This window comes from Topomyia yanbarensis, chromosome 3 (assembly GCF_030247195.1).
Source record: "Topomyia yanbarensis strain Yona2022 chromosome 3, ASM3024719v1, whole genome shotgun sequence".
Taxonomy (NCBI): Eukaryota; Metazoa; Arthropoda; class Insecta; order Diptera; family Culicidae; genus Topomyia; species Topomyia yanbarensis.
Genome location: NC_080672.1, coordinates 200,138,533 through 200,165,228, shown reverse-complemented (window position 1 = coordinate 200,165,228; position 26,696 = coordinate 200,138,533). Strand labels below are relative to the sequence as shown.

The following is a 26,696-nucleotide window of genomic DNA, read 5'->3' as shown; positions in this document are numbered from 1 at the left end:
GAAATTCGATGGTCTGTATATACTTGGGAAGTTGACCTTTCTTTTGGGTTCCTTCCCAGGATTTTCTAGTTGATTTGTCAAGCGCTGAGATAATCAAATACACAATCATGTGTTCCGAAACACCAGTCATTTCCTGTTCGAGGTAGCGGAGGCTTTCGACGTGGCGGGTTGCTTCACTCAGAAGTGCTCGTAGTTCTTTATGGGATTCTGCTGTCATCTTCTTCAGTGTCAACAAACCACAGATATGGGATTCCACGATAACTCGTTGGTTCTCGTAGCGGTCCGTCAAAATATCCCAAGCGTGGTCGTAGTCACCCTCACTTAGAACCTTGGTATCCAGCACGCCAGCTGCTTCACCTAGCAGCGCTCTATCGAGGTGATAGAGTTTGATAGCATCACTATCCCCCGAATTAGCCATCAGATCTTGGAATATGGCCTTAAACTTGGGCCATGCGGCGTAATTTCCATCGAACGTTGGAATCGGTGCTTTTAAGGGCTGTTGTTGAATGACCACTTGTGGAGCGGTTGGACTGTCTGGAGGAAGCGGGATGTCAGCAGCTTTTGCCGCCAATATTAGCTCTTCGATCACATTGGATACACCATAGTGTAGATTTTCGTAATCCGCGTACTCTAGTTCTTGTTCCTCGAGTGCTTCATCCGGTACCAGTCCCACTATTTTAGTGTGAAGTTGGCTGTATTCGGTATATGTAGACGACAGGCCCTTGGAAAGCACATTAAGTTGCGCTAAACCAATGGATTGATTGCTGACCAGTGTGCGTTTAATCCTCACTAACTTCATTTTCACTTGATTGCGCTGCCGAACTGCCTTCTCATATTCTTTCTTCGATAATTCATCCATTCTTGCTTCCCACTCGTCAAATCCGTGAAATGATTCGGTTGAACTGGCAACGGATGCGAGCTCTTGGTGCTGTTGGTCAACGCTCTCGTTTTCGTTATTTTGCTGTGACTGTACCACCGGCATTTACCACTGTTCTTTTCCTTTTTTCGCACTTTTTTTATTCAACAAACGTGCACTTTCGAAAACGTTTTAGGATTGTTTCTCGTCGCGAACACGCACGAACATGCTCAAACTTGCACGGTGCACGTACTTTTTTTGTTCAAACGCGCACGAAATTTTTCCGATCACTCTCGTCGACTTTATTTGCTTTTGCTATCCACAGCAACGGGAGCAGTCCTCTGTTTCAGTCCTCGGAGCAGCCTGTCTCGTGCTTCCCCCTCACTCACACACGAAAAATGCCAATGACGCGGACGGTCAGCGGCTCGATCCAGGCAGGACCGTCACTGGAATCCACCTCAGATCCGGTTCGGAACGGACCAGATGCTCGAGCCCAAACGGAATGGGTCGACAATGCAGCGGACTGTATAAAAATTCTTCCTACAGGAGGGGTCGGAAAGGCAAACACGGACAGCTACTCTCACACTTATTTATTTAGCATTGATGTTGCGCTTCGGCTGGTTTAAACTAAACTAAACTATCGCTCGTGGCGGTTTTTGGGTTGAGCAAATAAAACGAATGGTTGAACAGACGTACAGTTTCGGTGTCGGTTAAATGTATCGAATGAAAGAGGTGAACATTACACTCGTTAGCCGATGATCTTTCTCTTGCTTGCTCGAGTCGCACTCGCCTTTCACTGCTTCTGGCGGGAGACGGAACATAACTTATAAACTATAAAGAGAGCTAATCGTTACAATTGAAGATTGCAACGATTTTTGTCGGAAGTTGCTTATAATACTGTTCGTCATAATTTCTAATGTTTCTATGTTTGCGAGTCTGTGCAACTCATTTGTACTAAACCAGGGAGGACGCTTCAAAATCATTTTCAGAATTTTATTCTGAATACTTTGAAGCGTTTTCTTCCTAGTAGCACAACAACTTGCCCAGATTGGCACTGCATATAGCATTGCCGGTCTAAATATTTGTTTATAAATTAATAGTTTGTTCTTTGGGCAGAGCCTAGAATTCCCATTTATAAGAGGGTATAAACATTTTATATATTTGTTGCATTTTGTTTGGATTCCTTCAATGTGATCCTTAAAAGTGAGTTGATTATCGTAAATCAAACCCAAGTATTTAAATTGATCTGACCACGTTAAATTCAAACCATTAAATTTAATAATATGGTTATTATTTGGTTTAAGAGAAGAAGCTTTTGGCTTATGCGGAAACACAATCAATTGTGTTTTTGCCGCATTAGTGGAAATTTTCCATTTTTCAGGTAATCGTTGAAAATATTTAAGATTCCTTGCAGTCGACTGCAGATTATACGAAGACTCCTACCAGTGGCTGAGATGCTAGTATCATCACAGAAAAGTGATTTTTTACAGCCTGTAGTTAGATTTGGAAGATCTGAGGTAAAAATATTGTATAGTATTGGTGCGACGCTTGATCCTTGAGGGACGCCCGCTTTAACGGGTAGATTATTAGATTTACAATTCTGATAAGAAACCTGTAGGGTACGGTTAGTAAGATAATTTTTAATTATCTTTATTATGTAAATTGGAAAATTGAAATCCCACATTTTGGCAATTGAATCTTTGTGCCAAACACTGTCGAAAGCTTTTTCGATGTCTAGAAGGGCAACTCCAGTGGAATAGCCCGCTGAGATATTTGCCTTTATCATATTGCTTACTTTCACAAGTTGATGGGTAGTTGAATGTCCAATACGAAATCCAAACTGCTTAGGAAGAAAAATAGAATTCTCATTGATATGTGACATCATTCTAGTTAAGATGATTTTTTCAAATAATTTAGAGAGTAAGCTAATTGATCGATAGCTGGATGCTTCTGCTGGGTTTTTATCTGGCTTCAAAATAGGAATAATTTTGGCATGTTTCCATCTTTCAGGGAAGTATGCTAATTCAAAACATTTGTTGAATATTTTGATCAAGTATCTCATGGTGATTTCGGGAAGGTGTTTAAGAAGAATGTTAAAAATTCCATCATAACCTGGAGCTTTCATATTTTTTAACTTTTTCATGATGGATTCGATCTCATCATAGTTTGTTTCAACAATATCGTCTAGAGACAATACTTGATTTTAAACGTTTTCATATTTTTGTAACACTTCGGTTTCAATAGGACTCACAACGTTGAGATTAAAATTATGGACGCTTTCAAACTGCTGAGCAAGTTTTGAGCTTTTTCTTCGTTTGTAAGAAGTATGTGGTCACCTTCCTTCAAAGCTGGAATTGGTTTCTGAGGTTTCTTAAGAACCTTAGACAGTTTCCAGAAAGGTTTAAAATTTGGTTTGATTTGTTCAACCTCTTTTGCGAAATTTTCATTTCTTAAGAGTGTGAATCTATGCTTAATTTCTTTTTGTAGATCCTGATAGATACATTTTATAGCAGGACCACGAGAACGTTGATATTGACGTCTTCGAACATTCATCAAGCGAATCAGAAGTTGAAGATCGTCGTCAATAATAGGAGTATTAAATTGTTTCTGTATTGTTGGTACTGATAAATTTCTAGCATCAACTATAGAATTACTTAAATTTTGTAATGCCGTATCAATGTCAGCTTAATTTTGTAAATCAAGGTCATGATTAAAATTATTCTCAATATAAGTTTTGTACCTTTCCCAATTCGCTTTGTGATAATTGAACACTGAGCTAATGGGATTGGAAACAGCTTCTTGAGAAAGTGAAAAAGTTACTGGAAAATGATCAGAATCAAAGTCAGCATGTGTAATCAATTCGCTACAAAGGTGACTTTGATCTGTCAAAACCAAATCAATTGTTGATGGATTTCTTACAGACGAATAGCATGTAGGACCAGTCGGGAACAAAATTGAATAAAACCAGCAGAGCAATCATTAAAAAGTAGTTTACCGTTGGAATTGCTTTGAGCATTATTCCAGGCTCGATGTTTGGCGTTAAAATCACCGATTATGAAGAATTTCGACCGATTTCTTGTAAGTTTTTGTAAGTCTCCTTTCAAGAGATTAATTTGCTCGCCAGTGCACTGAAAAGGCAAATAGGCTGCAGCAATAAAAGTGATACCAGGATCAGTTTCAACTTCGATACCCAAACTCTCGATCACCTTGGTGTCAAGAGACGTCAAGGCGTTAATCCTGCGATTAACCGCTATTGCGATTCCTCCGCCGCATCCAACAATTCGATCATATCGATGAATAACAAAATTAGAGTTACTCTTCAATTTAATATTTGGTTTTAAAAAAGTTTCGGTCACAACGGCTATATGCACATTATGTATCCTCAAGAAGTTGAAAAATTCGCCTTCGCACGTTTTTAATGAACGAGCATTCTAATTTAATAAATTTAAATGATTATTTAAAGTCATTGTTAAACTTTAATTTCATTACAATTTTGTTAGCAAATTCCCACCCGCTTGAAAAGCTTCAAACATGGAGGTAGAATTTAACATGGCAATCATCATAGGTAATATAGTCTTGCAGGTATTTTAATTTTTCTTCCGTTACGCTACCTAGATCCATTGGACTAAAGGAAGCGTTGGGTGCAAACGAGTTTGTGGGCGTGGTAACGGTAGCCGTTATTTTGGCCTTGTTACCTGCTACTGAAGCATAAGATGTCACACCATTGCACAGTGGTCGCAATGGTACCAAAACGTGCGTTTAATTAATGGTGCTCTAGGAGTTGATTTTAGCGATTTGGTGTGTTAACACTTTTTCAGAATGGAACCCCCCTTCTTTTGATGTATACTGAATTGTGATTAATCCATCTAAAAGTGAGATAGAAAATTTATTTCCACTAACTTTCAAGATAGAGGCACGATGTCTATGACAAAGTTATTGTAAATTTTACTGCGAGAAAACTTGTTGAACATGTGAACTCTCCAAAATGTAATGGTGTTGAGATAAAGCACGTTGTTTGTGGGAGGCACCCAAAAAATCATTTTTTTATTGTAACTTTTTCCTGAGATTTTTGCAATTCTTCAAATGTTCTATGAAGTTGTTGAAATTAAGAAATTTCAGATATTTGTCGAAGACGTCAACATTTTTTATTTCAAAACTTAAGAGTTATTAAATAAAGTGGGTTAAAAATACCGCCGTTTTGAATGACAATTACTAAGAGATGTGGAAATATGTGGAAGACATTTCGATTCTATGAGAAAGACAGTGAAAAGTACTATAAGCAAAAATACTGCTCACAACGGGCATCCACCGGCCTGTATAAAAAAAATACTTTCCGGCAATGCATGTTTTTCATTTTGTGACAAAATAATTACGACATTTTCAGCATAACTTTTTATAGCAATTGTTTCTATGTGTTAATCTATTCTACGAATATTCTAAAAAATCTTTGGAAATGTCAAAGTACACATATGAATCCAAAATTCTCAGCTCTGTAGTCTCCAACTTACGAATTATTCCTAAACTAGCACAACAACAAAAGTGATCAACTAAAAAATGCGCAAAAATTTTTGGCTGCCTTTACAAGAATGAAAACCATTACAAACAGTATTAGGGTTATTGCGCCCTAATTCATCTTAGCTCCTCTATTCATCCCACCCATTGGAACTCATTAGTTAGAGAAGTATTTGCTATCTCTATTCAACGCATTAGCTCAAAAAGTCAAACTGTACTGCTTCTTAGAGACGAAGGAAAGATGGTGATACTTACTTCAGCGCAATCCAGTCACTCTAAGTCGAGTTATCAACGAAATATTGTGACATCCCGACTAATGAGATGGATAAGGGCTCATCTACCCTATATGCCGTTTTCATGAAACGATTACGTGGCCGGAATTGTCAATAATTCTTTTGCAAGCACGCATTGAATGATTAAATATTTGAAATTACCCCCAAAAAGGCAAGCAAAAATTGTGACTTCATAAAGCATCGCTTCTAAGACCCAATGAAACCATGAGCCTCTTTTTTGTCGTTTTACCAGTGAGAGAATCGAAAGCCCGAAAACGCTCGATCATTTGTATTTCAAATTACAAATTCATTGAAACTAGGGAACTGTAACTAGCCGAGCCTCTGAGACCCCTTGCCTTGTTGAGGGTTAAAATTTGACAGAGATGTAATATATAGGTAAAAATATTTTTCTAAAGATTTTCTGGCAAGTCGGATCCTAAGTAGCAACTCTGAATACACAGTCGTTTCGTGAAAATGATATCTAATACTCTTTGCTATGGTTCATACTCATGAAAATACAGTAAACCTTTTTAGAGGTCTCTAGTGTTCACTTTTCAAATCGTGTTAATTTATGAATAGTTTCAGATAACAAAAATTCAAAGTTCACGATTTATATGTGTATTTATTACTCTCAATGATTTTTTAGAATATTCGACACGTAGAAAAAAAATCAAATACATTCAAATTATTAACCTCATTACGGTTAAAAAGAATTAAATAAAGCTCCTGGATAATTCCAGAGCGTACTGGCGTGTTATCACCGCTAGCCTTTCTCTTCATAAGAATAACTTGTGAAGGGGAAAAGCCAAGTAAATTTTTCAATTCGTTGGATATTTCATCCAAACTTTGAGCTTGTGGTAGCCCTTTCAAGACAGCCTTGAATGGTCTATTTGTTTTGAAATCATGTGAATAAAATTTATATAACTTCTCCGTAAGATACTGGAGTAGTCGTTTGTGGCCAATCAATTCCTCCGCTGTAACTCGACTTATTCCTCTTCGGCCAATCTGAAAAGTGACTTTCACGTCCGGAAGGAACGTCGAAAGCTCAGTTGGAAAGGCTTTGAAGTCGGAGATCATCACTGTTATAGGCGGAGGTGATTGCGTTTTCTTCTCATTGGCATGATGCGCAATGCGAGGAAATTTTGAAATTTCATCAGCTTCACATTCGGATAAAACATCGAATTAGTTGCTGCAGTCAATTGAATTTTCGGGTGGAGAAGATACCCTTTTCCGTTTAGCTTTAATTTTTGGCACACGGCCTTTCTGGGAGGACCCAGGCATGTTGGAAGAATTAAACATTTCTTTAGGCTGAATTGTTCTTAAAAAATGTTTCAGTCTTGGAAATACTGATTGAGTAGAAAAAGTAGGTAGTCTTGAAAAAGACTAATTGTCGAAAAAAGAGTCTTGAGAAAGACTGATCGAGCGAAAATATAGGTAGCCTTGAGAAAGACTGTTGCTGTTGAAAAACTCTAGGTAAACCAGGAGCTATCAAGATTTGTGACCGGTTCGAACGAAGGTTCAAGCCGGTATGATTTTCATTGATATCTACCTTGTAGAACCACCTTAGTTCTCCATACAAACTTTGGTTTTAATTTGTGAAGCCGCGTTCAAATTTTTTTCAAAGATTTGTTCTCCAGTGGTTTCCTGGCACCGTCAACTTTCGCCAGTTTTTTTCGTTCTGCTCTCAATTATTTTTTTATTTTGTTTCGCAGTGTTAGTAGTTAATGTGTAAAAAAGTGAATTATCACTCTATTGGGAAAGGCACGAGATTTTTACAAGAAACTGGGAAAAGAAAATTCGCCCTCCAAAAACGTTATTCGCGATATTATCGTTTTTACAACTGTATGTTCGGCGTTCATACTGATAAGAAGTATGTTACAATATCCTTAATTTTGTTTTCTTATACTTACATAGGTTTGATTGGTTAGAACTTCCAACAAAGAAAGAAGTGCATTGCCATCCCGTAAATCTTCAAATAGATTCTGAATTGCAGGTGTGTTAGATTTGGCTAGATAACCATTTATCCACTTGGTGAATGTCTTTTTCTGTATATCCTGTCGCTCGTCTGAAAAGAGAAATAAACAAATGATAATTTCAGCGACATTCAAAATAATCATATCTTTTCGAATCGTACCCAAATCAACTACTTTCAGATTCACTATCCAATTATCCATCCTCTTTAGCTCGCCTATGAAACATCAGTGAGAAATACCCGTTAAACTTACTAGTACATAGAAGTGGCGACATTCGTGTTCACACTTTATTCATACAACAAAACCCCATATCTGTACTCAAAGATTACGAAGATTTGCGGAGAAGAACAGTGCAAAACAGCTAATTACTAAGACCAAATCGCGCTAGATGAACATTTAAAGCTCCCCATGATATTGACTATCAGCAAGAAAGTGTGTATCGGTGATTAAATCACTTAGCGGAGTCATGCCTACTCTGCAAAACTGTAAACCATAGACTACTTGCTGTTGCCAGATAAGACGATTTAAGAACAATTAAAATTTCGCACAAATGTGACTACTTCGTTACACTCTGTTGCTCGACCGGAAAATTTTCCACAATGTACATTCGAACATAGATATCCGAAGCTACAAATAAACTCATCAGCAGAGCTCGTCTGTAACGAGTAGTATTTACAACTGAATAAATAAAATTAATCGTTCCCACAACAGAACAATAATGCAAGACGTATGAATGATCCTCTTCTACACCAAAGCTCTGTCGGCGTTCATTCCGAAAACTAAAAGTTGTGCACGAAAAATACAAACACGCAAAATTGCAATCATTATTAAAAGCAAAAAAGCTAATTTATCGGAATCGATTGTTTAAACAGATTTAGTAGAGAGAGAAAAATAATGCTTGGAAACATATAACATAGTTTGATTATCAGCTATAAATATGTACAAGTATTCCAAACATCCTGAAAGCATATTTCACACGAAACACCTTACCGAAATAAAATAAGAGTCATAGAGAAAGAATTCTGCAGCGTATACCTTCTTAACAGGTAGGGTAGACGAGCCCTTATTCATTTCTCTAGTCAGGATGTCACACTATTTCAATTGTAACAATTTGACCTAGAAAAGAGATAGCAAACACTGCTCTCACTAAGACTATCAGCACCGGTGCGTAAGCAAATGCGTGTGTATTTTGATTACGCTAAACGACAATAATATATATAGACACCCGTTTTCGCACCGGTTGTTGGTAAATTGGTTGCCAAAATAATAATCTGTTTTCACACCGGTAGTTGTTATTATAGTTACGTTACATTTTTTTGCAATCATGCAATAAAGTATTTTTTTATTTTTTTTAATTATATGGATTTAATTCAGTGAAAAAATATAGCTAGAAAGAAAATACATTTATTTATTGAATTCAATAAAATCGTTTCAGTAACAAATATCATTCTTTTTTCCAAAAATTATATTATTGAAATGATTGCAAAATTATTCAATCTGGAAATGTTTATTGAGATTAAAAGTTAATTATTGTTTGAATGCAAAAAATGTTCGTACCATTAATTTTGCCGATTGAAGCAATAAACATTGTATAATTGAATTCAATAAGACATTTTTTGTTCAAATATGTTAAAATTTTCTATGTAATAATAATTATGAAAATTCATAGAATTCTATGAACTAATGTTAGCCAGGCAGTTATTGTCTGAAGCACATACTACGACGGTTCCGAATCAGGAGTGCAATGAAGAAGACCCTGCTGTGTGGTGTGTGCAGTAAAGCGATAAAGGAAGAAAGTGAAAAGATATTTTGTTTTGGTCCGTGCGGCTTGATTCTACATTTGAAATGCTCGAGTGAAATCGATAAGCACGGCCTGAAGGCAATGGAAACATATCGTGCTTTAAAATATTTTTGTCACGAATGTCGCAAGCAGCAAATAAATTACAACAACGTTCTTGAAAAATGTAACGAAATATTGGTCAAGTTAACAGCAAAATACGATGACCTGAAACGGGAAATGTGTGAACAATTTAAGGTGGTTGAGCAAAGCTTTGGTCGTATAGTTAAATGTGAAGTTGAGAGCATCGTGAAAGAGGCTTCAACGGTGGTTAAAAATGCTGAAAAACAAGCTAAAGAAGATGGGACACCATCAGAATCAAGCAGAAACCTAAGGTCCCGCAAAAGACCTAGAGTCGAAAACAGCGAACATGAATTCAAGTCCCCGGTTGTATGTGTTGATGATGATGTTTCGGAAACGGTGCCAAGTGTTCCAACCTTTGTTGAAGTGTTGAAAGGCCAGAAAAATACGTTAGTAGCTAAACTAATGAGAGCGGAAAAATCAGTTGTAGTTATTCGACCAAAGGATACAAATCAAACTACACAAAAAAAAACAAGAAAGATTTACGGGAAAATATCAATCGAGCGGCAAGCCAAATTCAAATGGTGAGAGAAGGAAATAATGGAGCTGTAATAATTGGCACACAAAATACTGGCGCTGTTCAGTCTCTGGTAGCTTCAGTCCAGGAAAAGATTGGAGATCAGTATGAAGTGATATTACCTCAACCAAAAAGGCCGCGTCTTAAAATTGTGGGTGTAGGTGAAGATTTGAGTGAAACTGAGCTTGCCGAAAGTCTAAAGGAACAGAACGAGTGCTCAAAAATTACAGACCTGAAGGTTGTGACAAAGTTTGCCAACGTGCGGTCTGAATTCACGACATACAGTTTTATTGTGGAAGTGAACTAAAATGCCTATGAAACAATGCTGGAATTGGGAAGAGTGAACATCGGGTGGGAAAGATGTCGAGTAGTGGAATGTTTCGGTACAATCCGATGCTTCAAATGTTGCAGTTACGGACACAAGAGTAACGAATGTGATAATTCTGAAGTATGTTCCAAATGTGCCGGGACTCACAGAACGTCAGAATGTAGTTCCGAGTCCGTTCGGTGTTCGAATTGTGCCCAGTTGAACCAAAGCCGCAAACTAAATGTAGATACCAAACACTTTGCTTATAGTAGTACATGCCCAGTTTACAAGAAGTTGGTGGCAAAGAAGCGACAGCAAATTGACTATGGGCAATAGCAAGTAATGCCAGAAATGCGAAATTACACAGCTATGTGCATTAACTGTGGAGGACTTACAGCTAATTTTGATGAACTCAAACATACAATACAGTCTGTAAAACCAAAGTTAGTAATGGTTACTGAAACCTACATAACAGAGTCGTATGGTGACAATAGTTTTACCATTGAAGATTACGATCACATTAGCTGTTATTCTGATTCCAGACACACAGGTGGAGTTATGATCTATACCCAAAGAAGCTTGAAATTCCGCGTATTGGATAACAGGCAAATTGATAAAAACTGGTTCTTGTCTATTGAAGTATATCGTGGAATGAAACCTGGCCGCTATGGAGTTGTCTACCATTCCCCTAGTGAAAGCAATGCATCGTTCTTGAGAATTTTGGAGGACACTTGGCTGGATAGTTTTCTTGATATGGCAAAACTCAACGTGTTAGCGGGTGACTTCAACATCGACTGGGCAAAAGAACCAGACTCAAGTCATCTCCGGCAGTTTGCAGAATCGTTTGGATTGAAGCAACATGTACACGACTTCACCCGTATTACCCGTACTAGTCGTACCACAATCGATCTTGTTTTCTCAAATTGTGATATTGATGTTGAACCAGTGAGTGAATTAAAGATTGCAGATCATGAAACGTTGTGCTTGACATTCAAGGGTGAATGTGAGAAGAATGAAGAAACACTGGTGAAGATAAAGTGCTGGAAAAATTACTCACGTGAGGCGTTAATTCGGTAGTTGAGGGAAAACATAAACCACGAAGCCAGTCTTGGCGATCTACATGAGAAGGCTGATTGTTTGATCGAGATCTTGAAAAAATCGGTGGACACATTGGTGCTAGTGAAGTTCATCAAATCGAAGAAATCGTGCAAATGGTACAGTGTGGAACTACTGGAGATGAAACGACGGCGGGATAAGGCATATAGAGCATATCGACAGCAGAACTCGAACTGTGCGTGGACTGTGTACAAAGTGTACCGCAATGAATATTCGTGTGCCTTGCGTCAAAGTAAAAAGGAATATGTGCAGTATTGATGAGCATAAAAGCAACAGCAAAGAATTCTGGAGGATTTTGAAACGACTGATCAAACCTGAGGGAAATCGTCCCAAGTCCACAATGTTCGACGGCATCGAGGTGCAGGAGGAATCGATAGTAGCACAAAAGTTTAATGACTACTTCGTTAACAGTGTTGAAGAAATCAGTAGTTCAATCGATGATGCAGAGGAGCCCCGATTGATTAGTGGAATGTTTACGAACCAACGTTTTGAGCAATTTGAACCCATAACATTGCAAAAGCTAAGGTCAGTTATTTGGTCATTAGAAGCAAAAACCGATTCGAAAGGCATTAGTTCCAGAGTGTTGAGAGATTCGTTCGACTGCGTTGGAAATATGCTACTAGACGTGGTTAACGAGTCGTTAACGACAGGAGTTTTTCCCAGCTCGTGGAAGGAGTCCATAATAGTTCCAATTGAAAAAACTCAAGGAACAAATAACTCAGAAGAATTCAGGCCAATTAACATGCTCCCTCTTTTCGAAAAATCGTTGGAATTAATTGCAAAAGAACAACTGCTAAATTTTGTTTCAATACACAAGCTTCTAACACCAGAACAGTCGGGTTATAGAAAAAACCATTCTTGTGAAACGGCTTTAAATCTGGTTTTGGACAAATGGAAGAAAAGCCTAGAGAAAAGACTTTGCGTGTTTGCTGTTTTCCTAGATTTGAAGCGAGCGTTTGAAACGATTTCACGGAAGAAATTAGTGAGCACTCTGACAAAATATGGAATCACGGGCTCAGCTCTTCAATGGTTCTCGTCCTATTTGGATCCTCGAAGTCAAAGAACCAAGTACAATTCTGTGTTGTCAGACGCTAAGAAAACCACGGTGGGTGTTCCACAAGGAAGCGTGCTGGGTCCCCTGTTATTTATTTTATACATTAACGACTTGAAGAGAATTCTAAAATACTGTGATATAAACTTGTTTGCTGATGATATTGTGATATTTATTGCCTCCGACAATGCTATTGCTGCTACTGAAAAACTGAATAGTGATCTAGAAAGTGTGAATTATTGGCTAAAATTTAAAAAACTGAAACTGAACGTGACGAAAACAAAATACATATTGATTGGAAAAAAGCCAATGAACTGTGATTGTGTTAATGTTAAGCTGGATAATAATGTGTTAGAACGTGTCAGTGAAATTAAATACCTGGGAGTGATTATAGATGAAAATCTAAATTTCAAAAAACACATCGACTACACTATCAAAAAGATCGCGAAAAAATACGGAGTTCTGTGTCGGTTAAGCAAAGAGTTATCGCAGTGGAATTTGATACATCTGTACAAAACATTAATATCGCCACATTTTGATTTTTGTCCTTCTATAATATTCCTTGATAATGAACAACAGATGAACCGTCTTCAGAAGTTGCAAAACAAAGTGATGAGACTGATTCTACGATGCAGCAGAAGAGTACCAATTCGAACCATGTTAGATGCAATGCAGTGGCTTTCGGTGAGGCAACGTGTTACATTTCTCATTCTACTCCTAATTCATAAAGTGGTAAGAGGGCTAGCGCCAGAACATCTGCGTTCACGAATTGTACGGGGTAGAGACCTTCACCAGTATGACACCTGATCTGCAAACGACATCAGGCCAGCTTCTTATCTGTTAGCATCCACGCAAAATTCTTTGTTCTACAAAGGGTCAAAGCTTTACAATACATTGCCAAGGGATATTAAGGACGAGACTAATGTGAATGTGTTTAAAAGAAAATGTTTTTTATTTGTTAAAAAATGGAATAAGAGTATAATTATGTAATTTTTTGTGAAATATCTACTAGATAAAATAAATGTCAATCAAATCAAAGATCTCATTCTAGATATTACGAACAGACTTGCGGTGGAAGAAGCTTTTCGACCATTCAACGATTGTTTTGCGGAACCAGTTTTCATGAACGATTAGTTTCGAAGACTTTCGTTTTTTGTATTTCGAAGCCTTTGAAGAGGAGATAATACTATAATAAAAAGCCAGAGAAAGCTGGGTTTTACTAAATTATGCGGACACTACAGTAAAATATATTCGGATGAGAGAAAATTTGCGCCTTAATCTATATGAGAATCCTGCTATACACCAGATAATAGATGTTTAGACAGATTTTTACATAATTTTTTAGTCCAAATGTCCGTCATCTGTGGTAATATTGCAGAGAGTATAGTTGGGTAAATATATCTGCGTTTTAGGAATGTTCAAAGGCGATTTTGAATCGCAGAGTAGTGGGCTTATTCAGGAATACTTGGTACGCTGGACTGTACCCACTCGAAATGGAAACATTACTGTACAACTTGGGCAGAATAGTATACAGTATAACAAAAATCATGAAGTGGTAGCATTTTATGCGTGGCTTCAATAATGATATTAACTTGCTGAAGTAAACTGCGTTGTTTTCCGAGGTAGATACACGAGGTTGATTACGTTGATATAGTCATCACATCTCGTTTAACTTAGAACTAGAATCAGGAATCAGTAGTGGTTGGCTCAAATGGCACGTTCCCAATGTAGATCCGAGCTTTGTGCTTAAAAGACAATTATCAAAATTCACGTTGAGGGGGAGTTCCAAACCAATATTCACCAAACACATCTAGTGCTCGTGAACAAAAGGAGTATTGCCATCTCTTTCGTGACAGCTGTGAACTGCGCTAAGCCAACAATAGTTTCTCCGGACATCAGCAATAGAGCTTCCATGCCGGGAATTTATTTCCCGGGAATCCCGGGATTTTTGGATTTCCCGGGATTCCCGTTTCCCGGGAAATTATGTTTTCTCATTCCCGGGATTCGGGAATCCCGGGAAAAAGATTTTTAATTTATTCCAAAAGGCTTAGGTTCTGCAAATGAAATTCTGTAGGAAACATTTTGACCGGTAAACATTTGGGGTGCGTAGTGATTGCAAATTATGCTTTTTCAACTGATTTTCAGATCAATGGAATATATAGCTTAAGCTCGCAGATGTTTTTTTGTAATTTTTTAAGTCCAAGTCTTACTCAAGCCACTGCTAAAGAATGTGCGTATTTTCATGCAAAAATGGATGAATTTGCTGGCCGTTGTTTCGAAGCATTTTCTTACAGTAGCGTTAGCGGAGCGCAAGATATCTCTTCAACCGATAAGCCGACTGATCAGATTTTTTAACCGTTCTTTTAATAGTTCATTTTAATAGTTAGATCTTAAATTAAAGGGCCTGCAAACACAACTTAGTTATGGAAATAGTGTTACTTTCTTAAAAAATCAATCACTGTTTGTGTTAAAAATTGTTTGTAGAGGTGCTTAACTCAAACGCTATTTAAAATAAGAAATGTTTCTAGAGCATCTGCAAAAACATTTGGTCTGTTCATCGAATGCATACTTCTTATAGGGGAAAGAGGGTAACAGTGGAACTATGAAAACGTATTGTTTTCATAGTTCCACTGTTACCCTCTTTCCCCTAATTTGTTTTAGCGGAACTGTAATATCTGCCTTATCGTGAATTTTGCATGCCCGGATATTTAAATTTTTGGATGTATAAAAAGTCATACAGAATGCTGAATCCGTCATGTCATGTCCTATCATTCGCATTCAAACTCTTTGAAAGTCGCTTTCAAAGACGCACGCTGGATTTGTGAAGGACCTTAAAATCAATAAATTCAGATTCTGACAGATACTCGCTCGTAACAGGAAATCGATGGTAGACTTCACCCGTCGCTGCACATTTCGTCCATTATCTGCTTGATTTTGATTCATACTTAATTCGCAATGATGCTGATCTTAATGTGACGGAAATGGATTCCATATATCATGTTTTCTAATTTTATCGAAAATAATTGCACACTACCCTGAAGCAGCTCAATCATTTCATTCAAGATTACCAAAGAAGGTGGTTTGCATTAAGTTAACATTCCATCGAAATGTTCTGATACGCATTCCAATTTTGGACAGTAACTCCAGCAGATGGGTTTAGTATATTGTCCTAATTATAATCCTAATTACCAAATTTAAGTTGTACATATACCCAAGAAAATTTTTTAATAGAAGCTGATGTTATGCAAACTGAGTGACGAGTTATCAAATGATTCAGTGATGTATACTCCACCCAATCGGCATCTTCTGACAACTGCTTTTAAGACAGATATACATGCAATCAAAAGAGTATGAAAACTTTTCAATTTTACCTTTTGTTTTCAAAAAAATTATCCGCTTTTTTATTTTTTTTTTTTTCATATTCCCGGGATTTCCCGGGAAATTTCATATTTATTTCCCGAATCCCGGGAAGCTGAAAACCGTCGGGAAATGGAAGCTCTAATCAGCAAGCACCAACTAGCCGCTAGCTGGCGCTACTATCGGCCAACAGACTTCTAGTAATCGGTATACGGACTTTTCGTATACCCAGTAAAGTTCAATCGAAAATGAACCGGAATTCTGGCTGGTTTTAGTCCATATTCCGGCTCCATTGATAAAACCGATTCTAGTTAAAATGTGTCACTAAAGCCGGAATGCAAATTAGAACCAGCCAACATTCCGGCTGAGCTTAACTTGTAGTATTCCGGCGCCAATAACACAACCATTTCCAATTAGAATCGGTTGTATCACTGGAAATGGAATACTAACTACAACTACATCTACTTCAAGAAATAAACATTAAGTGCGTACCCTGGGGCAAATTGGTACACACGAATTTGTGGCAAATTGATACAGTGTATCAATTTAATCCAACATTTTGTCATCGATACGATAATTCCAAAGATGGAATCAAAGTATCACTTACTGTTTAAAATGACGACACGGAATCTTGCTTTCAAACAATGGTCCTGCGGGGTAGTGCAAAATTCCTAACCAGAGTTTAATATGGTAAACACTTTTAACTCAAACAATTTGAAATTCTATTGGAGCTTCGCCTGTTAAATGCATCGCTTTTTGCGATGCGATGAGCTGAAGCCACAGTAGGTAGCGTAATGTAATGTAATGTTCAGATGTGCTCTTTGGAATATGGTCGATGTACTTCTCAAATCAGTCTGTTAGGTCTGTTTGTCTGTGCATAGACCGAGCCAAAGGATCCTCCGGCGTTTACCATGGCCTGACACAGGTCATATTCATAGGTAGATTAAACAGTCGAACGTTCGAACATTTTTGAACGAGACGTTTGCTGCTTACCAAATTGGTCGTCAAATCCACATCCATGTATCAATATAAGTTTGGATAAAGTACTCGAAGTAAGTCAAAAACTATTGAAACGAATTAACAAAAGTAATTATCCTTGAATCATAGAATATTGCTACATTGCTCGACGTGGAATTCTTCTAGTAAATTTGTAATAAAATTTCTTGCAACAATCAATTTTATTGTCCAACAATAAATTAGTTAATTAACATTTCGTGTTACTGTTTCTATGAGCAATATAAGAAATGCTTGAATGTATTAAAATATCAATTTTTATAATGTTAAGTACTACCGTCCAACCCCGCCATCTCCTTTTCCACAAAATTAGTGAATTTTGAAATTTGATGGAGAAAGGTTAAAATTTATTGATTTTGTATTGTAATGTCATATTAGACTATAGTATAAATTATTGTTAAACTACTGTTTTGGTACAATGAAAAAAATGGCTTTTAGTCAATACATTATTAGGGTAGTGCATTCACGTTCATACATTTCACTATACACCACAACATCATATTATCCTCCGAAAATATCATGAACCACCGCCTGAAACTAGATGGTGATGATGTAACAGGTGTCATCTGTGTCCGTCCAAGTTCATTTTAGGTATTCTTTTCTGAACCAGGCGCTGCAGAGTGTGTGGCAAATCATTATCGTCGCTATCTTCCACTTACTATTGGACCTGAATTAAAGACTTGCACAAGAAAAATTCACGCATTGCCTTTTTTTTTTTGAATCTTACTTTCCACAGTTCCATTTATTCGCAGCGTTTCCTCATACATTCTATGCAGATTTTTGGTTTTTTGATTTGACCCATCAATCTGATCCTGGGACACATCATGTACAGCTTGACATAATGCTGCATCTTCCAGTTCAATCCAAGTTGCTTCGATGCACTCATTTTTACTTTCACGCAGTAAACATACAGCATAATCCTAAATATGTGTTATTGAATTCAAACAAATGCTGTTCATTGCATCAAACGAATAAATAATTGGTGTGATTCAAGGTTTGAAAATATATTTTCATTAAAACAACAATAAACTTTTAATTTCAATAATTCTATTGTCATTTCAGTAAACTTTAAAAAAGTGTTATTTAAATCATGACTGACCCTATTTTTTACATTTTCCTTTCCTATGCTTACTTTCTACGAATAGCAACGTTGGCGTCAGTTGGAAGAAGTTATCAAATATACGCACTCGCTATAAACCGAAACAATAAGTTTCCATTTCCCAACCTGTTTACGAACCGCCGGTGCGGTGTCGTGTTATGATGGCGGTTAGCAAATCGCTATTACCCACGCTGCGGTGCTGTTAGTCTAATGTGTTCAAATGGGTGGATGGGTAGGAACCCGAGCAAACGAAAAGCCCATAATGCCCCCATGATCATGGTCCAAATTCACCTCCACGGCATGGTGTTTTGATAGTGTTTGTAATGGGTTCAACCCATGAGAACACCATCACCATGGTTCGGGAGATCCCGCTTAAAAACTATATTTTAGTATTTTTATGGGTTTCTGAGACCATTTCAGGTGTTTTGATGGTTGTAAAAATTGGCGCGGACCATGTTTATGGTATTTTAATGGGGTTGTATGGTGTTTGAACTCATGAGAATTTGCTCGGGAATACAGGGGCTAAGATGAATTAGGGGACAGCTACCCTACTTACGGCCAAAGTTTTACCAGAGTGTTATGAAAAAAATAGTTCTATTAGAATTACATAATTATAGTTTCTCTCCATATTGAAGTTATAAGTATTCAAAACAAGTTAAACAAAGACTCTTTACAAAGAAGTCTCAACGATTTGGTAGATTTACGCAACTCTAACGCAACAACTTTTGACATTTTTTATAATTCTTACTATTTGAAGTCAAAAATACAATTTTCTTTTTGAATATGATTCTAAACGCCATTTTAAATCAAAATGCTCTTAACAAAAAATTTCTAAAATGTAGTAGTTCTCGAGATATTTTAACTTTTGTTTTTACAACACAATTATTTTGTTTTATTACGACCTTTTCATAAGTTAGTCGCGTTTCTCCATCAACAATAATAGGTTTTTCAAAAGGCCCGTAAACTTTCGTGCAACTTTCTCTTTGACATCAAGGCGATATTGTAAACCATTTGAAAGTCACATGAAAGCAACCAAAATATATTTCAACCATAGGGTCTGTTGATTAAACTATATAGCTGAATCATATGTTGGTTGTTTTCATGTAACTTCAAAATGTTTCAGATTATCGCCTTGATGTCAAAGAGAAAGTTGCAGGAAAGTTTACAGGCCTTTTGAAAAACCTATTATTGTTGATGGAGAAACGCGACTAACTTATGAAAAGGTCGTAATAAAACAAAATAATTGTGCTGTTAAAACAAAAGTTGAAATATCTCGAGAACTACTACATTTTAGAAAATTTTTGTTAAGAGCATTTCGATTTAAAATGGCGTTTAGAATCATATTCAAAAAGAAAATTGTATTTTTGACTGCAAATAGTAAGAATTATAAAAAAATGTCAAAAGTTGTTGTTAGGAAAACTTTTTTTATTGAAAGCTTCTCCAGGATCCAAATACCCTTAAAAGTTCCTTTTACGTCTTTAAAACGATAAACATTAAATTTTTGACATTTTTTGATGGGGTAACGCGAATAACTTTTAAAAAGAGCATAATTACACGAATTAATTGTTTTTGAAGGAGCAAAATTTCAAATATCTCGAAAACTATCGCATTTTGGAAGATTTTTGTTAAATGCATTTTGATTTTAAATGGTGCTTAGAATTATATTCTGTAATAGAATTACAATTTTGTATGTCTATTAGTATGAAATTTAAAAACATGTACGAAGTTATTGTTAGGAAAACTTTTTTACCGATTTTTTCTCCATCATGCAATCACATTCAAAATGTTTCTTTTCTCTTTAGGTTTTTGGTAACAAAATATAAAAAATAAAAAAGGGTTTTTTCGCAATTTAAATTTTTATCATAATTTTTTTTTTGAAAAATGACAGCATTTTTTTCAGTGTATATTTTTTCAGACAGAAGTATTCATTCCCTATAACTCGTTCTCAGATAGTTTTGCTGTACAAAATATAGTAATCGAACAAAAAAAAAATGAAATTCATGCACGTAGAAACGTTTACGCCCTTTTGAAAAGTTGCTCTTGAGTCAAAATAATCTTATTACCTGTGGAAAATATTTAGTCTTGCATGACGGTGAAACGTTTAAAGTTTCATTGGAATCTAAGATGGTCGGTCACGATTTTAAAGATTTTCGGACGGATCTTCGTGGAATTCCTCATGTATCCTTATCATTATTTTTCACAGTGTATATCTACGTATAAACTGACACTTGTTTTGAAAATAATGTTAGATTTTGATCACAAATGCAGAAATTTCTGAACTTCTCCCAACAGTAATAACAGTAAGATACTTTACCTAACCACTAATTAACTATAATTGTAACATCAAGAAATTTGAAACCCATTTTTTCATATATTTAGTTATGTATTATTTTCCAACTACTTCCTCTAGAACATTCTGCATTCTTTAAGATGGTTGATAAGACCAGCGATATTATTTATGACTACAAGTGATACGGGTTTATGTAAACAGGTAATTTGGTATCCATATCGAAAGTATTCGGTTCATTTTTTTATTTTATTCGTTTATTTGATAAGGCACGTTTGCGTTAGCTTAAAGGTGCCATTTTTTCTTTGTTTTACATTTTGAATTGCTACATTCGTTATCGAGAACTCAGTCGAGATAGAAGTCTTTTGTCATCGGTCCGTACACTCTATAGCGACATATAGTGTTAATCCGCGTTCAAGGTTATTTGCACACTCTACGCCTAGTTGAGGTTTCAGTATTTTTTCCCTTCTTTTGTGTTTCTGTTTCTGTACCGTTAGCCGGTCAGTGAAGTGAAGCAGTGTTATTCTAGTAAGCCGTCTGGATACCGTTACCTACACAAGCTAAGTATTAGTTTTCGTTTCCCCCTTCTTGGTTGTCTTAATAACGTGCACTGGGCAATAGGCCCGTGCAAAAATGACTTCCCCTGACGGAGGTTCGTCTCAAGGTGAGATGGACGTCGAAACAAAATCGGCTCCCCGGCTCAAAGTATATCCGAGCTCGGCCACCGGGCCATTTGTGATCTTCTTTCGGACCAAAGAAAAAAAGTGTTTGAATCTGTTGCAGATTTCTCGCGTTCTGACAGACCGGTATTCGGCCGTGACAGAAATATCGAAAATTCGCCCTGATAAGCTTCGGGTTGTTGTTAACAGTTCAACTCAGGCAAATGATATTGCTGGCTACGAGCCCTTTACGAGGGAGTACAGGGTGTATATTCCAGCTAGCAGGGTTGAAGTCAGTGGGGTCGTTTCCGATTCGAGTCTGAATTGCGAGGACCTGCTAAAATATGGGACTGGCTGTTTCAAAGACCCCATGCTTAAGCCAGTGAAGATACTGGAATGCAAACGTTTGCATTCAGCATCAGTCGCAGCTGACGGGAAGAAAACATACGTCAACTCAGACTCTTATCGGGTGACCTTCGCCGGCTCTGCCCTGCCCAATTACCTCCTCTTTGACAAGGTTCGTCTACCTGTTCGCCTCTTTGTGCCGCGGGTCATGAACTGTACTAATTGCAAACAATTGGGACACACAGCCTCCCATTGTAGCAATAAAGCCCGCTGTGGGAAATGCGGTGGGAATCATGCGGATGATTCCTGTGGTAGAGATGTCGAAAAATGTCTCTACTGTGGGGGAAACCCACATGATCTCCCTTCATGTCCCGCGTACAAACAGCGCGAGGAAAATCTTAAGCGTTCCCTTCAGGGACGCTCTAAGCGATCTTTTGCAGAATTGCTTAAGATAGCTACGCCACCTGTCTCTACGAACATCTTTACCAACTTGTCTACTGACGAAGGCGACTGTGATGAACCCCAGGAGGGAACATCTTCTGCTGTGCCTAGAAGTAGTAAAAAAAGGAAGAACATTTCCTCTTCCAAGCTTCGTCGTAAAGGCCAGAAGGTGTCTCTTCATGGTCCTCCTAAAATAACTACTCAAGGAAGTACTGTTGTAAAACCGAAGCAAGTCGTTCCCGATCTCAGTAACCTGAGCTCAGAAAAGGAGTTCCCAGCACTTTCAGGAACATCAAAAACCCCAAGTGTTCCCATATTTCAGCCAGAGAAAGAAAACAGTGCTGGCTTAATAAATTTCTTTGACATTGTGGACCGTGTTCTTACAGCGTTGAACATTTCTGACCCCCTTAAAAGTATCTTGATAAGCTTTCTCCCCGCAGTAAAAACATTCTTGATGCAGTTCACTGCGAAATGGCCCCTCCTTTCAGCGATTGTATCCTTTGATGGCTAATTCATCGAACGAGGTCAAGGATTTAATCACTATTCTACAGTGGAATTGCAGAAGTATTGTCCCGAAAATCGATTCGTTTAAAATCTTACTAAATAATTTGAAATGCGATGCATTTGCCCTATGCGAGACATGGCTCACTTCAGAAATAACCCTACACTTTCACGATTTTAATATTATTCGCTTGGATCGAGAAAACTCTTACGGAGGAGTACTTTTGGGGATCAAAAAGTGCTATTCTTTCAATCGGATCGACCTCCCCTCGACACCAGGCATTGAAGTTGTCGCTTGCCAAACCAGAATTAAAGGCAAAGACCTTTGCATTGCTTCCACCTACATCCCCCCTAGAGCCTCAGTTAGCCACCGACGGCTCTGCGATATTGCGGAACTCCTCCCCGCATCGAGGCTAGTTTTAGGTGACTTCAACTCCCACGGCACGGCATGGGGTTGCCTTCATGACGATAATCGATCTACCCTACTCCATGAGCTTTGCGACAACTTCAATATGACCATTTTGAATACGGGTGAAATGACACGGATTCCTGCCCCTCCAGCGCGTCCGAGCGCCTTAGACCTGTCCCTCTGCTCGACATCGCTGCGGTTAGATTGCATGTGAAAGGTAGTCTCTGATCCCCACGGCAGCGACCATCTGCCAATCGTAATTAATATTGCTAACGGTTCAGGGCCACCGAATACAATCAATGTTTCGTATGACCTCACACGAAATATTGATTGGAAGAGCTACGCGTCCGCGATATCCGAAAAAGTAGAATCGACACAAGAGCTTCCTCCGGAGGAAGAGTACGGGTTCCTGGCTGGCTTGATTCTCGATACCGCGATTCAAGCTCAGACTAAACGCGTACCAGACGCGAATTCACGCGGGCGTCCTCCCAATCCATGGTGGGACAAAGAGTGCTCAGACGTGTACGCGGAGAAGGCCGCTGCGTATAAGACCTTCCGGGACGACGGTCTGCCAGCTAGCTACCGACAGTACGCGATGGCGGAAACGCGCATGAAGAGTTTGATAAAAGCCAAAAAACGTAGCTACTGGCGCCGGTTCGTCGACGGACTAACGAGAGAAACATCGATGAGCACTCTTTGGAGTACGGCCCGGCGCTTACGAAACCGAAACAGTACTAATGAGAGCGTGGAATATTCAAACCGTTGGATATTCGATTTTGCCAAGAAGGTTTGTCCGGATTCCGCCCCGGCACAGAAGATCTACCGCGCCGCGTCCCCTCACAATAACGCGAACGAAACACCGTTTTCGATGGTGGAGTTCTCACTTGCTCTCTTATCATGTAACAATAAAGCCCCAGGGCAAGACAGAATCAAATTTAACTTGTTAAAGAATCTGCCAGACTCTGCCAAGAGACGCTTGTTGAATTTATTTAATAAGTTTCTTGAGGGTAATATTGTCCCTCATGACTGGAGGCAAGTGAAGGTCATCGCCATTCAAAAACCAGGAAAACCAGCCTCCGACCACAACTTGTATCGACCGATTGCAATGCTGTCCTGTATCCGAAAGTTGTTCGAGAAAATGATCTTGTTTCGCCTCAATAATTGGGTTGAAGCAAATGGCTTACTGTCAGATACACAATTTGGTTTCCGCAAAGGCAAAGGGACGAACGATTATCTTGCGTTGCTCTCAACAGAAATTCAAATGGCTTATGCTAGCAAAGAGCAGATGGCATCAGTTTTCCTAGATATAAAGGGGGCTTTTGATTCAGTTTCTATCAAAATTCTTTCTGAGAAGCTGCACCAGCATGGTCTTTCACCGACTCTAAACAACTTTTTGCTAAACTTGCTGCCTGAAAAACATGCATTTTTCGCATGGTGATTTATCGACATCACGAATTAGCTACAAGGGTCTTCCCCAGGGCTCATGTCTAAGCCCCCTTCTCTATAACTTTTACGTGAATGACATTGACGAATGTCTTGTCAATTCCTGCACGCTAAGGCAGCTTGCAGATGACGGTGTGGTCTCTATTACAGGTCCCAAAGCCGTCGATCTGCAAGGACCATTGCAAGATACCTTGGACAATTTGTCTGCTTGGGCCCTCCAGCTAGGTATCGAGTTCTCCACGGAGAAAACTGAGCTAGTCGTATTTTCAAGGAAGCGTGAACCAGCGCAACTACAGCTTCAATTAATGGGTCAAATATCTCGGGGTCTGGTTCGACTCTAAAGGAACCTGGGGATGTCACATTAGGTATCTGAAACAGAAGTGCCAGCAAAGGATCAACTTTCTCCGTACAATAACCGGAACATGGTGGGGTGCCCACCCAGGAGATCTGATCAGGCTGTACCAAACAACAATATTGTCGGTGATGGAGTACGGGAGTTTCTGTTTCCGCTCCGCTGCAAACATACATTTCATCAAACTAGAGCGAATCCAATATTGTTGTTTGCGTATTGCTTTGGGTTGCATGCACTCGACACATACGATGAGTTTAGAAGTGCTGGCGGGCGTCCTTCCGCTGAAAAATCGATTTTGGGAACTCTCATATCGATTGCTCATCCGATGCGATATCTTGAACCCGTTAGTAATTGCAAATTTCGAAAGGCTTGTCGAGCTCAATTCTCAAACCCGATTTATGTCCTTGTACTTCGATTACATGGCACAAAATATCAATCCTTCTTCATACTATCCCAACCGTGTCAATCTCTTTCATGCTTCTGATTCAACTGTATTCTTCGACACATCCATGAAAGACGAGATTCGTGGATTCCCGGATCACATACGTCCGCAAGTGATCCCAAGCATCTTTCATAGTAAATTTCGAGAAGTCGACTGCAACAAGATGTTTTACACCGACGGGTCAAGCCTCGACGGCTCCACTGGCTTCGGTATATTCAATCAAAACCTCACCGCCTCATTCAAACTCAATGATCCTGCTTCAGTTTACGTCGCAGAACTTGCTGCTATTCAGTATACCCTTGGGATCATTGATACTTTACCCACCGATCATTACTTTATTGTCTCGGATAGCCTTAGCTCAATCGAGGCTCTCCGTTCAATGAAACCTAGAAAGCACGTTCCATATTTTCTGGGGAAAATATGGGAGCGCCTGCGTGCTTTGTCTGTAAGATCGTACAAGATTACCTTAGTTTGGGTTCCCTCGCATTGCTCCATTCCAGGTAATGAAGAAGCGGACTCTTTAGCTAAGGCGGGCGCTTTACAAGGTGACATATATGAAAGACCAATTAGCTTCAGCGAATTTTTCAGTATCACTCATCAGAGAACCCTCGAAAGTTGGCAAACTTCATGGAGCAATGGTGAACCGGGAAGGTGGCTACATTCGATAATCCCTAAGGTATCGACGAAACCTTGGTTCGGAGGGATGGATGTGGGTCGGGATTTCATTCGCGTGATGTCTCGGCTCATGTCCAATCACTACACGCTGGACGCACATCTCCGGCGTATTGGGCTCGTGGATAGCGGTATCTGCGCTTGTGGCAACGGTTATCACGAAATCGAACATGTTGTCTGGGCATGCGCCGAGTACTGTTCTGCCAGATCTCAACTATTCGATTCCCTTCGGGCCCGAGGAAGATCACCCAATGTCCCGGTTCGAGATGTACTAGCAAGCCGCGATATTCTCTACATGTCCCTTATATACACGTTCCTCAAAACCATCAATATCCAAATTTAAATGCCCCTATCTTTTCTCTTATTATTCCCAGAAGTGCCCTCTTCCGCCTACCGTACCCCAACGATGGTTTGATACGACTCCAAGACGAGACAAAACATCTGTCGAATGAACTAACAACACGATATCTACAGTACAACATCACACACGCAGCGCGGTGTGTTCCCGATCCGTATCTGAGCCGTACTACGAAATCATCTGGAGGAACCCCTGCCGGCTCGAGGAAAACCGCCCGGCGTTCCAGTACTTGACACATCCGTTCGAATTTGTAATCCTGGTCGTTGATTCCTGATGCCGGAAACTGAAAGTTTATATCCCCCCCCCCCGTTCAGCCTTGTCCACCCTCTCTCCCATGTCTCTGATACACAGATGTATGACTTCACCGCTTCTCCCCTTGAATATCTTCCCAAAACTTATGTGCCCCCCTATCTTCTAGTGTTAGTTGATCAATCCGTTCGAATCTGTAATCCTGGCCGTTAATTCCTGATGCCGGAAACTGAAAGTTTATATCTCACCCCTTCCCCCCCTTCAGCCTTGTCCGCTCTCCCTCCCATGTCTCTGATACACAGATGTATGACTTCACCCCCTTCTCCCCTCGAATATATTCCCAAAACTTAAGTGCTTAGTTTTAGTTGATCAATATTTAATCTCGTTAAGAAATGCCCAACAGTACCACTACTTTAAAATAGCCCTAATTAATTCCCCTTAATCTTGAACCACTCTTTCTAGTTATTTCTAGTTATATATATATATATATATATATATATATATATATATATATATATATATATATATATATATATATATATATAT

General features: G+C 38.6%; 1 protein-coding gene across 3 annotated transcripts in view; it reads right to left on the bottom strand.

The window, feature by feature from the left end:
- Positions 1–26,696, bottom strand: part of LOC131689751 (dystrophin, isoforms A/C/F/G/H) — a 1,859,985-nt gene that overhangs the window by 1,689,515 nt on the left and 143,774 nt on the right. The window contains exons 1-2 of one of the 3 annotated variants that reach the window (XM_058975047.1): positions 7,775–8,036; positions 7,551–7,705 (exon numbers count right to left, since the gene is read on the bottom strand). In XM_058975047.1, the coding sequence (XP_058831030.1) occupies positions 7,551–7,705; positions 7,775–7,814 (195 nt within the window). In that variant the 5' untranslated portion in view covers positions 7,815–8,036. Of the gene's footprint in view, positions 1–7,550; positions 7,706–7,774; positions 8,037–26,696 lie in introns of those variants that run through there. The other 2 variants (XM_058975048.1, XM_058975046.1) reach the window with 2 other exon arrangements.